The sequence below is a fragment of the Lynx canadensis genome, chromosome D1 (genome assembly GCF_007474595.2).
Source record: "Lynx canadensis isolate LIC74 chromosome D1, mLynCan4.pri.v2, whole genome shotgun sequence".
Lineage (NCBI taxonomy): Eukaryota > Metazoa > Chordata > Mammalia > Carnivora > Felidae > Lynx > Lynx canadensis.
This window is the reverse complement of record NC_044312.2, coordinates 66,238,077-66,254,700: the sequence shown is the minus strand read 5'-3', so window position 1 is coordinate 66,254,700 and position 16,624 is coordinate 66,238,077. Positions and strand designations below refer to the sequence as shown.

At 39.1% G+C, this 16,624-nt stretch overlaps 1 protein-coding gene across 5 annotated transcripts in view; it reads right to left on the bottom strand.

Moving 5' to 3' along the window:
* The window catches only part of ZNF143 (zinc finger protein 143), a 56,089-nt gene that overhangs the window by 27,193 nt on the left and 12,272 nt on the right, over window positions 1-16,624 (bottom strand). For 2 of the 5 annotated variants that reach the window (XR_003972237.1, XM_030331600.1), the window contains exons 2-8: window positions 15,939-16,115; window positions 12,579-12,697; window positions 12,172-12,264; window positions 11,221-11,304; window positions 10,384-10,467; window positions 8,176-8,372; window positions 7,531-7,605 (exon numbers count right to left, since the gene is read on the bottom strand). Coding sequence is in view for 4 of the 5 variants with exons in the window: in XM_030331600.1 (XP_030187460.1) it covers window positions 7,531-7,605; window positions 8,176-8,372; window positions 10,384-10,467; window positions 11,221-11,304; window positions 12,172-12,264; window positions 12,579-12,690 (645 nt within the window). In the remaining variant the exon portion in view is untranslated. The remainder of the gene's footprint in view (window positions 1-7,530; window positions 7,606-8,175; window positions 8,373-10,383; window positions 10,468-11,220; window positions 11,305-12,171; window positions 12,265-12,578; window positions 12,698-15,938; window positions 16,116-16,624) is intronic. The other 3 variants (XM_030331602.1, XM_030331603.1, XM_030331601.1) reach the window with 3 other exon arrangements.

Here is a 16,624-nt window from a genome sequence, read left to right as displayed (position 1 = left end):
CAGGGTAGTTAAGTAATGTAACTTGCCCAAGGTCCAAGGCTGGGAAATAGGACTTGAAGCAGATTAGCTCTAGAGTTCACTCTACTAACCCCCCAGTGTTCAGGATGCAGTAACCCAGCGGTAACGAACTGGCAGAGCTCTGTAGTCAGAGAGGGAGAGACCTGGCAGGTTTGAGAATAACTGGTCATTTTACTGCCTAGTTCAGGAGTTAAAATTCCATTTATTATAAAGTCCTGATGCACACAGCAGACAGAACTTTTGTTATTTGATGTGGGTAAATTTCTCTCTTAGGATGTAAATAATTTATACTCTTGAGGAAGGATAAAATGAAAGCAACTTGAAGAATTTTTTAAAGTATGTTCTCTTTCAAGAAAGGAATTAATCAAAAAAGTATGGCAACAGAGGGATCTTTAGGGAACCATGAGACACATCAGAATTGCCAGGAAGATTTAAAACACAAACAAAACACCTCCAGAGATTTCTACCAATGATTACTATTGGGTAGTGGTCCCTTCACTCTTTATTTTTACCTCTACACCATTTGGATTTTTTTTTCAAGTGTACATACAATTTGACTCGTTTTTTTAATGTAATATTTTTTTACTTGGGTATAGTTGACACACAATGCTACATTAGTTTTAGGTGTACATCAGTGACTGAACATCTCTATATGTTATGCCATGCTTACCACAGTGTAGCTACCATCTGTCACCATGTAACACTATGATAATACCACTGACTATATTCCCCGTGCTATGCCTTTTATTCCCTCAATGTATTCATTTCCATAACTAGAAGCCTGTATCTCCCCTCTCTTCCACCCATTTTGCCCATCCCTCCACACACCTTTCTCCTCTGGCAACCATCTGTTTGTTCTCTGCATTTATAAGTCTGATTCTCCTTTTGGTTTGTTAATTTATTTGCTTTGTTTTTTAGATTCCACATATAAGTGAAACCATATGGTATTTGTCTTTCTCTGACTTATTCCACTTGGCATGATCCCCTCTAGGTCCATCCATATGGTCACAAATGGCAAGAATTCATTATTTTATGGCTGCAAAATATTCCATTTTATATATCTCACAATTTCTTTATTCATCTATCAATGGACACTTGGGCTGCTTCCATATCTTGGCTACTGTAAATAATGCTGTAATAAACACAGGGGTGCACATATGTTTTCAAATTAGTGTTTTCAAGTCCTCTGACCATTTAAAAAAAAATTTTTTTTTAACATTTATTTATTTTTGAGACAGAGAGATAAAGAGCATGAACAGGGGAGGGTCAGAGGAAGAGGGAGACATAGAATCTGAAATAGGCTCCAGGCTCTGAGCTGTCAGCACAGAGCCTGACGCGGGGCTCAAACCCACAGACAGCGAGATCATGACCTGAGCCGAAGCCGGACGCTTAACCGACTGAGCCACCCAGGCGCCTCCCTCTGACCATTTTTAATCAGATTATTTGTTTTTCTGGTGTTGAGTTGTGTAAGTTTTTTATATATTTTGGATATTAACCCTTGATTGGATATATCATTTGCATATATCTTCTCCCATTCAGTAAGTTGCTTTTTTGTTTTATTGATGGCTTCCTTTGCTGTGCACAAGCTTTTCATTTTAATGTAGTCCCAACAGTTTATTATTGATTTTGTTTCCCTGGCCTTAGGAGACACGTCTACAAAAAATGTTGCTGTGGCCAAAGTCAAGGAAATCACTGCCTATGTTCTCTTCTAGGAATTTTATGGTTTCAGGCCTCACATTTAAGTCTTTAATCCACTCTGAGTTTACTTTTGTGTATGGTATCAGACAAGCAAAGAAATAAAAGGCATCCATATTAGAAAGAAGTTAAACTTTCACTTTTTGCAGATGACATGATACCATACACAGAAAACCCTAAAGATTCCACAATAAACTATTAGAATAAGTGAATTCAGTAAAGTAGCAGGATACAAAATTATGCAGATTGGTTGTGTTTCTATATACATTAATAACAAAGAAGCACAAAGAGAAATTAAGAAAACAGGTACATTTAGAATTGCACCAAAAAGAATAAAATACTGGAATAAACCTAACCAAGGAGGTAAAAGACCTATACTCTGAAAACTATAGAACGCTGATGAAATAAACTGAAGACAATTCACAAATGGATTTTCTAAAAGTAAACATGATTACCTTTTTTTAAAAAACCAAGTATATAGCAGCTATCTATACAGTAAGTTCATTGGTCATTTTGGGTTTTTTCTTTGTATTTTTCTGAATTAAAAAAAAAAAACAAACCTCTAAAAATATTATTAAAAAAAAAATTCCTGGGTTCTATCTCAGACCTACTGATCAAATCTCTGGAAACTGATCTCAGCCATGAGTTATTATTTTATTATTAAAAAAAATTTTTTTTAATGTTTATTTATTTTTGAGAGAGAGACAGAGACAGAGCGTGAGTTCAGGAGGGGCAGAGAGAGAGGGAGACACAGAATCCGAAGCAGGCTCCAGGCTCTGAGCCATTAGCACAGAGCCTAATGTGGGGCTTGAACCCACGAACCACAAGACCATGACCTGAGCTGAAGTTGGATGCTCAACTGACTGAGCCACCCAGGCGTCCCAGTCATGAGTTATTTTTTAAAAGTTCTGTAGCTCAATCTCATGTTTGTCCCTGATTAATAACTACTGATTAAATACCTTTCTTTTAGAGATGAAAAGAAGAGGCTCAGAAAAGCAAGGTTCATTTCCTCAAGATCACATAGTTAGATAAAAGTATAGAAAATACATATGAAATATGATCCACATTCAAACTGCCTATATCCACAGGCAGGTTTGGGGGTAATTCTCCAGCCTACTTTCTGGGAGAATCTGCCACCCCACCCATAGACCCTGATAACCAGAAAAGATGGTGTATGTAAGGCTGGCCAGTGGTCTACGCCCTATGTGGCCTAGCTTATAAAGTGAAGCTAATTTTGATAAGTCAAACCCACAAATTTTCCCTCCCTGGAACATGACCTAGGAAATAAAGGAAAATCTTGAGTTGGCTTTGGGTGGGAAGCCTGAGACAACAAGGCTGTGATGAGCTACATGTAAACTCAATGATACAAAAAGGAAGCCTGTCTGCAGAGAAAAGAAGGGAGCAGAGATGCCACGGAGGAGGCGAGGAGGAAGAGAAAGGAGTGGGATTAACCTCCAGTCCTGACTTCTTTGCAATTCTGGTTCCTGTGAAGCCCCATAGTTGTTCAGCAGTTCCTGTTCTCTGCTTCTTATAAGCTCTGCTGTATCCTCATAATATATCTCTTTTTTCCTAAACTGGCTTGACTGGCTTTCTGTGTTTTCCAACTATTAGAGCTCTGATTAAAAGTACCAAGCCAAAGAACTTTGATCTCCAATATAAATAAAATTAGTTTCAAATGAAGTCAAAACTAATGGCACTCATGAAAAAAGTCTTAGTATTCTAATACATAAAGCATCAACAATGCTATATAACGCTGACAAATTATGTTCTCATATATTAGCTAGAATCTTAATCAAATGAAAATCTTATTTGTTTTTCATAATCTCATAAGATGGGTAAGGCAAGATTATTGTTATTTTCATTTAGCGGATAAGAAATCTCAGATCAAAAAAAACCCCAAAAACCTCAGATCTAGAGAAGTCATGTAATTTGCTCAGTCACACACCTACTACGTGGCAAAACAGAAACTCTACTTGGATTTTTTATGATACATGTGTGCTACTTTAACCCCATCAGCCTTACAGTTCTCACAAATGAACACATTGGCATTCTTAAGTAGAGTACTTTGGATCAAGGTTTTCAAATTGGGCACCACTGATATTTTGAACAGGGTAATTCTTTCTGGGGGGGCTGTCTTTATGTCTTGCAGGACATATACCCACTAGATGCCAGTAATACTCCCCCAACTGTGGGGGCGCCTGGGTGGCTTGGTCGGTTAAGCGTCCGACTTCGGCTCAGGTCATGATCTCATGGTCCATGAGTTTGAGCCCCGCATCGGGCTCTGTGCTGACAGCTCAGAGCCTGGAGCCTGCTTCACATTCTGTGTCTCCCTCTCTCTCTGACCCTCCCCTGTTCATGCTCTGTCTCTGTCTCAAAAATAAATAAACGTTAAAAAAAAAAAATTAAAAAAAAAAAAAAAAACTCCCCCAATTGTGACAACCCAAATTGTCTCCAGACATTGCCAAATGTCTCCTGGTGGGGGCGGCAAAACTACCTCCATATGAGCACAGCTGCTTTACATACTCTAGGTCTTTTTTTTTTTTTTTTTAAGTTTATTTATTTTGAGAGAGAGCCTGATCAGGAAAGGGGCAGAGACAGAGAATCTCGAGTGAGCTCTCTGCTGACGGCCCCAACCTGGGGCTCAATCCCGTGAACCATGAGATCATGACCTGAGCTGAAATCAAGAGTCAGATGTATAACTGACTGAGCCACCCAGCACCTCAAACTCTAGGTCTTTCTTGTCTTATGACAAGAAATTTGGTTTCATGTAAGAGATCAGCTCAGCAGCACAACTAGTATGTTTATATTACAGATGGAAGAAAAAGTTCTCAACTATAAGCATCAAAATGAAAAAAGTCTAGAGCTTTGAAACAAGACTATTTACAAAAAATCTGCTTTAGCTACAGACTTTTTATTGTTCATTATTTATTTTAAAGTTCAGCCAGGCACAGAGTTATAGTTCTTAAGCATTCTAGCACAAGTAGGAGTACCAAGAGATAAGCCAAGAAGTTACAGGTGCTGTTTATTTGCAGGGGTTCTTTTGGGATATTTTGACCCTTTAATACTATGTACTGGGCTCTCAACCTCAAATATGATACTAAACTATATCAAAGGAGGGAGGTTTGGGGCACTTGGGTGGCTCAGTCCGTTGAGTGTCTGACTTCAGCTCAAGTCATGATTTCAAGGTTCATGAGTTCAAGCCCCACATTGGACTCACTGCTGTCAGCATGGAGCCCACTTCAGATCCTCTACCCCCCTTTCTCTGCCTCTCCTCTTGCTTGTGCACACTCTCTAAAAAATAAATAAACGTTAAAAAAAATAAAGGATGAAGGATTCGTGAATTTCTGGTCCAGCACTAAGATGATGAAAAGAAATTATGAATCACAAGTGCAAACCACATATATAATTAAAAATGTTCTTGGGGCATCTGGGTGGCCCAGCCGGTTGAGCTTCTGGCTTTGGCTCGGGTCATGATCTCATAGTTTGTGGGTTCAAGCCCCACGTCTGGCTCTGTACTGACAGCTCGGGACCTAGAGCCTGCTTTGGATTCTGTGTCTCCCACCCACTCTCTCTGCCCCTTCCCCACTACGCTCTGTCTCTCTCAAAATTAAACACTAAAATAAAATTTTTTTTTCTAGCAGCCACATTTAAAAAATAAAAAGAGGGGCACCTGGGTGGCTCAGTTGGCTAAGTGTCTGACCCCTGATTTTGGCTCAGGTCACGACCTCACAGTACATGAGTTTGAGCCCCGCATCAGGCTCTGTGCTGGCAGTGCAGAGCCTGCATGGGATACTTTCTTTCTCTCCCTCTCTGTGCCTCCCTTGCTCACTCTCTCTTGCTCTCTCAAAATAAATAAACAAACATTTTTAAAAAGTAACAAGAAAAAGGTGAAATTAATTTTAGCAATTCTTTTATTTAACCCAGTATGTCTAAAATATTATCATTTCAATGTGTAATCAATATGAGAAATTATTGAGATATTTTATATTCTTTTTTTTCATAGTAAGTTTTCAAGTGCTGTATATGTATTTTACACTCACAGCACATCTTAATTCTGAGTGGCCATATTTCAAGCGCTCAACAGCCACACGTGGTTACCATATTGGACCGCCTACATCTAGTCTGTAAGGGAGAGGTACAAAGAGCAAAGGAGAAAAAGCTACAGTTGCAAAAAATCCTAGTCAACTTCCTTCTGTTTGTCTATTACCACCAACACCAAACGGTTATATGTCTGCGGTAACAGGGCTTTTTATGACATTTTGCTTTAGCAATACTGAATTCCTAGTTATGTTTTTGGATACAGAAATTAATTACTGCTGGCAATAGATAGACTTTTATGATAATGGTATAATGTTACACAACCCAGTGGTAAATTCACTCATTTTTTACAAGACCCATTCTATATTAGTTTACTACAAGTGTAGCTCTAACTGTCTCTCCTTAAAAATGTCCCATTATTTAAAAACTTAATTGTTAGTCACTAATAGGAGATAGACTCTAAGGCACTGACCTACATCTCTTGAATGTATTTACACTACGCTTGCATTTTAGTAGTGTATGTCTTAGGTGGATTTGACATCCTGCAGTTCAAAAAATAGTTCTCATTTTATGAATTCAAACACTTGAAAAATTTGCCAAGAATCACACAGTTGCAAAGCTGATGAGCTTGGTGAATTGCAAACTGTATTTATACTACTGCCGCTTCATGATACCATCTCAGAGAATAAACAGAAATACTGGCTATTCAGCAATGTTTAGAAGCATGAAATTTCTACCAGTGATTTCAGTTATTTTATCATTTACTATTATTATAAATGTAAAATCTTCTTGATAACCCCTAAAAGTATCACTCCATGTTATTAAGTGTTATGCTAATGCTCAAGTTAAAATTGTCGCCCTGAAGCAATAATTTTAGAATAGGAGTTACGTATGATAAAACTCTCAAAGAATGCAAACAACTACCATGGGGGAGGAATCAGCAAAATATTAGAGATAACTGCTGATATTTTCTCAAGGAGCAGCATTAAAGCAAGAATGTGCTACACTAATTATATACAAGCTCCAACACACCCACCCAAACATGTCCCCCACAAACACAAAATTCAAAACAGAAGCTTTAATTAATCTAAGTTTTGGATTTTTGACTTGTAGATGTCCCAGGAAGCATCTGTGACTACTTTGTACTTCCTACAAAAACCTTTCCACAAAACTTTTAGAGGCACTGCTGCTCTGGGCTGTTGTCTGGATAAGAGATGACCAATGACTGGACCCAGGGTGAGCATCTAAAGCAAAGTCAGCCAACCCGTGGCCCAGGAAGCAGTCTGGTACAAAAAGCATAAACAGTTTTACTCAGTAGGAACAATGATGACTAGCTAGGCTGGACCTTCTCTTCAGAAGTTGAAAAACAGGGTATGCAGGGAATCAGTTGGGAGTGGAAGAAACAAAAAGACACAAAGAAGAAAGCAGTGAGGGTGAGTGAGTCCCCAAAAAGGTGGAGCCCTAGAAAAAGAATCCACAAACAACCATGGGTGGGGGCAGTCAGAAGACCATCTGGTCTCCAAAACTGCCTTGGATTCCAGAGCATAAACTTCATTTGGATTTCTGTGATATTTCTATTTCTTTAGTGCCACTCTGCAACCACACATAATGAATCCTGAAACCTGGGGTAGTTCAAGAAAGCTACTGCCTAATACATACACTCTTTCTCCGGAAAGATTTTCCTAGAGAGGCAATGAGTTAACTATTGCTTTCATCCACAGAAGGGCCTGGAAATGCTAAGGGAAAGAGATTCTTATATAAAAAAGTAGCTTTCCATACCTGCATTTTCTTCTCTTGCTCATTCTCTCCAATTATTCCAGTACCTGCTACACTTTCACTTCCATCAATGGACACCTGTAGGAATAAAATAAAGCTTAACAAAGTTTTACATTTTGGTATTTCTTTAGGTTGGGTGACAAGTACATAGGGATTCATTATCATTTATTTTTGTGTATGCTTGAAATTTTCTACTATAAAAAGTGGGGGGGGAACCCTTTTAGTCATATGAAAGATATATGGTTCAATATAGGGAAAAAAAACCCAGCCCTTCTAATGTAAAATGTAATTGAGACTGTCCTTCATGTTTTCCAATCTCTAATTTCTGTTTCTTAATTCATAAGCTGTTCCATCTATACCTTATTTTTTCTTTCGCGGCACTCATCCTTGAATATGCATCTTTTTGTGAGTTATCTCTCACCATTTATTTTCTAGAAATTCTTATTTCATTCCTTTTATCTTTATTCAAATAGTTCTTTCTACACTTCACTTCTTTTAAGATAAATGCTGATCTTCTCCTCGAGGCTTATCTGATTTTGACTTTGAATTGCTAGTTTCTTATTTGATAAAGTACGCTTTTTAATTTTATTTTAATGAAAAATAAAGAAGCCGTATCTGGGATGTTCTTGACATTGTAAAATGCTGTACCTTTGCTGCATACTGTTCCAAAGCACTGATGGTGTCGGGGTCAATCGTGGCATCCCCGGTGTGCAGACCTGCTACTGTGCCGTCAGCCTGAATTGCCAAGATGGTATCAGACTGCGGGACTTGCACTGCGTGGTGGATGTATGCTGTGGTGCCGTCTTCCAGCTGAACTGCCTGTAATGCGCTCTGGTCATAACTATCTGGGGGAGTGGAAGAGAATGGCATTAAATTAAAGGAAGTCTTACAGAGTTATATGTTTAAAGGAAGAAGGGAATGAACTTTCACTGAGTAGTTCTATGAGCACCAGTCCACGTGCCTAACATGTGTGACTTCGTTTAATCCTCACAACAGTTCTGTGAGAGGTGGGTATATTCACCACTCTCATTCCATAAAAGGGAAACTGGAGGTTTGGGGAAGTAAAGCCACTTTTCTTAGGAACTAGAAAATTTCAAAAACTAACAATTAACAGTCAAAATCAGTATGTAGAGGAACCAGGATTTAAACTCATGTCAGTATGACCCCAAGATCCATGAGCTTTTTTTTCCTTCTAAATAGCCACACCAAGATATATACAGCATTGTGAAATAATGAATCTAGACAATTACAATGAACCTGTGATTAAGTCCCACTGCTAAAGAAAAAAATTCAGAGTTTACTTGTTCTCAACTTTAATTAAACAAATTTACTTATAAGTTTAAGTATCCTAAATTTTAAAAAATTCCTCCCTTTGGTTTCACAACTACAGTCTTTCTAAAACATGTTATATCATTCTATAAAATATTTTATAAGGTAATAATAGCTAACATTTATTGAGCATTTACTATGTGACAAATATTGTTGGGGCGCCTGGGTGGCTCAGTCGGTTGAGCGTCCGACTTCGGCTCAGGTCATGATCTCACGGTCTGTGAGTTCGAGCCCCGCGTCGGGCTCTGTGCTGACAGCTCAGAGCCCGGAGCCTGCTTCGGATTCTGTGTCTCCCTCTCTCTCTGCCCCTCCCCTGCTCATGCTCTGTCTCTCTGTCTCAAAAATAAATAAAAACGTTAAAAAAAATTTAAAAAAAAATATTGTTCTATGTGCTTTACAAATGCTTGCGCACATTTTGTCCTCACAACTACCCTATGATGTGGATACTTATAATAATACTCATTCTACAGATGATGAAGTTAAAGCACAGGGAGGTTAAATAATCTGAACAAGGTCACATAGCTAAAAGACGGCTGACCCAGATTTGAACCCGGATAGTCTGGTTGCAGAGCGGTGTTCATTACTCCTATGCATTCCACCTCAAAACCCTGGTCCTCCCTACACGAAATTAATATAAAGCATGAACACTTCTGTCCTATTTGCTTCAAATAAAGTTTAAGATTTTATTTAGATTTATTCATTTATTCATTCATTCATTCATTCATTCATTCATTTATTTATTTATTTTTAGAGAAAGAGCATGCAAGCATGGGAGAGGGGCAGAGAGGGAGAAAGAGAACCTTAAGGAGGCTCCATGCTCAGCACAGAGTCCAACGAGGGCTCAATCCCATGACGCTGGGATCATGACCTGCACCAAAATCAAGAGTTGGAATGCTCAACCGACTGAGCCACCCAGGTGCACACAAATGGTGCTCTTTAGTTTTAAAGACCAACACGACAGGCAAAGGACTTTGCTTTAAAAAAAAAAAAAAATTTTAAGAGGAAAAAAATCAATAACTTTCAAATGCTTAATTTCATATTTGAACAATTTTTTTTTAACGTTTATTTATTTTTGAGACAGAGAGAGACAGAGCATGAATGGGGGAGGGGCAGAGAGAGAGAGGGAGACACAGAATCGGAAGCAGGCTCCAGGCTCTGAACCATCAGCCCAGAGCCTGACGCGGGGCTCGAACTCACGGACCGCGAGATCGTGACCTGAGCTGAAGTCGGACGCTTAACCGACTGAGCCACCCAGGCACGCCCTTTTTTTTTTTTTTGAACAATTTTTTTTTTTTTCAAATGCTTAATTTCATATTTGAAAAGCAGCGTCTATTTAAAGTTTTCTATTCCAACCTGTTACTTGACAGTTCAAATTGCTAGAAAGTTTTTCCTTGGACTGTGCCAAAATCTGCCGTATTTCAGAGAACAAAAACAAATCTTTTACATGAAAGCACTTCAGCATGTAAAGGCAGGTCTTATTTTTCCCACACTCCCATTTCTCTCTTCCTATTTCCAAAGTTATTTTACCTTTGGAGGTGTGGTGAATAAATGCTGTAGTTCCATCTTCTAGCTGCACTGCTTGACCATCCTCTAAACGCAAACTGTCCCCTGCTCAAGAACAATGCTTACATTTAGATCTCATGTCTTCTAAGTACATTCTGATAACTCAGCAGCAAGAGTCAATAAACCATTAAACACATTATAAAAACCTATACGTGCTTTATGAGTCCTTGAACGTTTAGTATTTTCAGTAAAGCTGCTCTAAGTAAGTGCTTAGTAAAAAGATATTAGAACACTTGTTTTGGAAAATATACTAGAGAATTAGGAGAGTTGAAAGAAGGGAAAAAAAGAAGAAAATGAGAGACATGTAGGAATTAGTTCAAGTGACAGAAAGATTCACTTAGGACTGCTGTCCATTTATCTCTGGAGCGTAGTCCAGTAACTTCTTTCGTATCATTTTTTTTAACATTTATTTATTTTTGAGAGAGACAGAGACAGAATATGAGTGGGTTAGGGGCAGACAGAGAAGGAGACACAGAATCCAAACCAGGCTCCAGGCTCTGAGCTGTCAGCACAGAGCCCGACGCGGGGCTCGAACCCACAAGCTGTGAGATCATGACCTGAGCTGAAGCTGGCCACTCAACCGACTGAGCCACCCAGGCGTCCCAGTCTTTCGTATCATTTTTGAGAGAATGTCTCAATGAAGTCAAAATGGTCTTTAGATCCTCTCTTTCACACATATGGATCTCCCCTTTCAAAAGGAAGACTAGAGACCTGAACCAAGTTTAGGCAGTAAGAGGCAGCTGGAGGTAACAAATCCTGAAGCATGAGAATCAGGACGGTAAGTAAGTATCAAATACTTACTACTTTTAGGTATGGGTACATGTTGAACATAGGCAGCAGAACCATCCTCCAACTGAATGACCTGGCCATCTATAAGTTTTCCATCTGGAACAAAAGATTTAAGCCAATAAATTAGCACAAGCAAAAACTTTAAACTTTATACAATTTCAAAATGGTATCAACTATAAAAACATACACTACTTAAGATCATGTTCATCTTGATTCTTCCCTCAATGTTCTGAAGCAATTCAAAAACACATCCAGTGATCCTATAGAAAGCAGAAAATCCTCCCTCAGCCATTCTTCCTCCCCTCCAATTTTCAGTTAAATAAGTTCAAGAGGAAGAGTGGCTCATCACAGCAAGCTATGTGAGCTGAATCTCTATTTACCTTTTGGAGCCACTTAGGAACAGTGACCCTGACTACAGAGAAGCTGAACCTGGGAATACTGGCAGATATGTCAGTGTATGTGAGGCCAGTTGTCATTCTCATTCCTGGGTGCTGTAAGTCCCTTGACTATGTATGCATGTGCTCAGTAGGTGTCCATAAAAACAAGGAGTTTGAGAATTGGGCTATTTCTTGGGGCGAAGGAGACACTGATTTACAGTTGATGTTATACAAACAAAACCAAACGTCTATACTTCTATGCATGTTTTGTAAAAACATTAAATAAATAATAACCTCAAGTAAAAAAGCAAGAAAGGTCTTACTAGAAATAGGTTGGGGACACTCCCCCACTTTCCCTCTAATTTTCACACCCCAGAGTGTATTCCAAAAATCTCAAAGGGAGTCCCCAAATTATCAAAACAAATTTAAATTAACCTGAAACTACTTAAAAATTACCATATGCAATGGTAATATGCAACGAGGCATCTTTAGCATGGACTGGGAAGGGGGGTAAGCTGCCAGGTGTTCGAACTCTGAGGTTATGAATTGCTGGTATTAACCCATGGGCTGTATATGAGGCACATACCTTTAGAATTGTGTTGTATATAAGCGGTAGAACCATCTGCAAGTGTTACTGCTTGCAAGCTTACACCTTCCATATTTTCTAAATTGTCACCATCTATTATAAAAAAATAGTTATTTTCTTTAGATAACTATCACATGTATGTGCTGTTTAAGTTAAAAAATTTTTAATGAAAATTAGGCATAAGGCAGATTGCTTAAGACTCAAATGGGATTTATTCTAGCATTTATAAAAAAGATTTCCCTGCCCTATTGCACCCAGTATCCACAGCAAGAAAAGAAAGGCTTAGTTTTGGTCACGTGTGCTAAACAAGGAAGAGGGAAGTAAACACAGTGTTGTGAGTTTTCATTCTCCCTTAAGATAAATGATATTTCCAAACCCACATGATCCCTTCACACAAAACTGCTCACCTGCCACCGTTACTGCCTCTGTCAAGCACAGGGTAACATGTTGAGCCTCCATTCCTCCTCCAGGAAACTCTGTCATTCCCTGAGAATCTCGATTTATTTGGGCTAACAACATTTTCTACCTTGAAGAAAAATACAGGCACTTGAGAACAAAGAACAATGCATATGAAATAAAAGCTACAAAGAATATTTATCAACCACAAAAATTTGCTACAGAAGTAAACAGAATTCAAAACAGGCTGAAATTTCACTTAATTTTAGTATATGTGCTGCCGAAACGAGCACAATGAAATTTCACTTAATATACAGGGTTAAGAGTATTAACCCAAAGTCCAGAGCACGCCTTTCATATTCATCAGTAAACTACTGAGCACACTGACAAGTCTTGCCTATCAGTTTTGTAACATATCTAAAGTTTCCATAATCAGAGTTCTTTGGGTTTAACATAGTTGAAGATCCCCACTTATTCCCACAGTCCTGTTGAGTCAGTCTTCAGAAATCTATCCTGAATCTGGCCACTTCTCAGTTTGCCATTACTTCCCTGATTCCAGCCACTACCACCTCTTGCCCACGTTACTGCAACAGCATCCTCACTGGTCTTCCTGCCTCCATTGTGACCTCTCCAGTCTCCTCTCAACACAACAGTCAGAGTGTTCTTTTCTGGTCAAAACCTTCTGATAACTTAGAGTAAAACCAAAAGTCCTTATGCTGCCCTATGAGGCCAATAATCTTGTCCCTCATTTCCTACTACTCTCTACCTCATTCATTGCATTTCAGCCACATTGGTGTCCTTGCTTTTCCCCATAGTGGGTGTTCTGTTGCCTCAGGGCCTTTACATTTGATGGTCCTTCTGCCTGAAACATACTTCTCCGTATCTTCATTGGTATTCCCTGATCTTCTTCAAGTCTTTGCTTAATGTCACCCCAATGAGAGCTTCCTTGTTCACCTCATCTCAAACTGCACCTCCCACCTCCAAACCATGATACACCCTAACCCTCTTCCCTCTTTCATACTTCTGCATAGCACTATAACATATTACATGTATTTACTTATTTTGTTTCTTATCTATCCTCCCCACCCCACCCACCCACCTACAATACACCAGGATTTTTATCTGCTTGCTCACTGCTGACTCACAGGTCTAAAAAGTACTTGACACACAGTAGACACACAATTGGTGCTGAATAAATGGATGAATGATAGCTCTTTTACCAATTACCACCACAACCCTCTTCCTCCCTTCTCTCACTTCGTGGTCCCATAATCTCTGTGTGCCTTGGGTTGTCTCAAATAGGAGCTGGGATAACTTAGCTGCATTGAGCCAAGGAATTGGACCAGAGGATCTCTCGAGGACTTTCCAAGTCTAAAGATTTGATTTCAGTGTCAATATTTAAAAGAAAAATGTTCAGATTGTAATAATTTGCAATTATATTTATGACTACTTAAAGCATTTTTGTTTTAGAAACACTATGAACTGGGGCACCTGGGTGGCTCAGTCAGTTAAGTGTCCAACTCTTTTGGCTCAGGTCATGATCTCACAGTTCATGAGGTAGAGCCCTGCATTTGGCTCTGTGCTGACAGTGCAGAACCTGCTTAAAATTCTCTCTCCTTCTCTCTCTGCCCCTCCCCAGCTTGCACTCTAAATCTCTCTCTCTCAAAATAAACCAAAACAAAACAAAACAAAAAAAAACCCTATAAACTGTATCCTTTTATTAAAATAAAATTTTTTTTAATGTTTATTTATTTTTGAGAGAAAGACAGAGCATGAGTGGGGGAGGGACAGAGAGAGAGGGAGACACAGAATCTGAAGCAGGCTCCAGGCTCTGAGTTGTCAGCACACAGCCTGATACGGAGCTCGAACTCACAAACCGTGAGATTGTGACCTGAGCCAAAGTCAGACGCTAAACTGACTGAGCCACCCAGGTGCCCCAACTGTATCTTCTTTGAATTAGAGCCGGGAACTGTGGTTTAGGCTCATAGAAAAGCATCACAGCTATGGTGAAAGTCAATCAAAGGCTGACTTTTTAGGGAGTCCTGAAAGATTCCTATCTATAACTGTTCATAGAGCAGGCTGAAACTTCAACACTTCCTTGCTACCTCTAAGAACTATCAGAGAAGCCTCAAAGTATACGTTGGTATACTGCTGTTAAGACCCCTGATGAGGGGGCACCTGGGTGATAAGTCGGTTAAGCCTCCAACTCCTGATTTCGGCTCAGGTCACGATCCCAGGGTCGTGGGATTGAGCCCCGTGTCAGGTTATGTGCGGACAGAGAGAAGCCTGCTTGGAATGCTTTCTCTCCCTTGTTCTCTGCCCCTCCCCTGCTTGTGCGTGCTTTCTGTCTCAAAAATAAATAAATAGATACTTAAAAAAAAAAAGACCCCTGATGAGAATAGGACTGGGACAGATTAATTTTCAAAACAAGTTCTGTCACTATATAACAGAAACAAATTTAGATAGGGAAATGGAAAGAAAAACACCTATAAGATGTAGTAAGCATTGTGATTTTTATAGTATTCACCTAGGAAATAAATTTTTAAAAGGCAGATTACAAGGTACTTTGGGTCGTGATGTTAAGAAATGTCTAAAGTTGTCATTTTCACTCAATTTTTTATAATCTCCAAATAACTACCATATATAACATCAAAAGGTAACTGACAATATCTGTAATAAAAAAAAGTTATTTCTTGTCTGAAAGCTGGTCAACTGTTAAATTTCTTTTATTTATTTTTTTAATGTTTATTTATTTTTGAGACAGAGAGAGACAGAGCATGAGCAGGGAAGGGGCAGAGAGAGAGGGAGACACAGAATGTGAAGCAGGCTCCAGGCTCCGAGCTGTCAGCACAGAGCCCGATGCGGGGCTCGAACTCACAAACAGTGAGATCATGACCCGAGCCGAAGTCAGACACTTAACCGACTGAGCCACCCAGGTGCCTCAACTGTTAAATTTCTTTAGGAAGATTTCAACACCTACAGTTTCATTCCTAATGGAAAAAAAAGAAAAAAACTACATTAACAGAAAGATGAATAGACAACTATTCCCTGGACATGAACTGCTGGCAAATACATGAAGTAGTGATGGGAAAAAACATTCAGGGGAGTTCAAATGGCACTACAATTACCAGAGATAATAAGTGATGGCAGGTCCCTCTTATTTTTAAAGTTCTCAGAAAGACTCTGGGATACAAAGCCCTTTGTTAGAAAAAGATCACATGGGGGGAAAAATGATAGTGAAGAAAAGAAGTAAACAAGCCAGAGATCAAACACCCCATAGTTGCTCACATATCCATCATCATGTCTTGATCATTTCTGTCATTGACATTTTCAGGTTGTGTGGAAATGAACATGTAAGACAGACACGATACCTTTAGAAAGGGCCACCTTATGAAAGGTAGTCAATTTCATGTGGTTTAGTCATGAATCATGGGCCAAAATCAGACACAGAGGAGGCTGTCCTGAAGCACTACAGGAATCTCCATGAAGACAGTGTGTAATATATAAACTTCCTGCCTTTCTGGAAGATGATGATGATGCATGTCAGCCTAAGAAAAACAAACATACTATAGAAATGTAGCAAATGTTATATACAGAATATATAAAGAAATTTTAGGGGCAGCTGGGTGGCTCAAGCAGTTAAGGGTCTGACTTCAGCTCAGGTCATGATCCCATGGTTCGTGGGTTTGAGCCCCACATCAGGTTCTGTGCTGACACTGCAGAACCTGCTTGGGATTCTCTCTCTCTGCCCCTCCCCTGCTCTCTCTCTCTCAAAATAAAGTTAAAATAAAATAAAATCTTAAAAAATAAAATAAAATGTGAAGCCCTTATATATTTCAAGGTTAGCTTAATTTGTTAGAGACCATTATTACCACAAATTATTATGAAGACATAAATCTAATGGTCCAGGTATAAAAGCAAGAACTCTAACTGCAAGTAATCTTATCACAATAAAAAATGATACAAAAAGAAATCTAGATTAACAAATCTTAGATGTTTCTTTGCATGGAGCCACACAAACCAGGCCTTCAGAAATTGTCAAACTCAGGCCCTAACT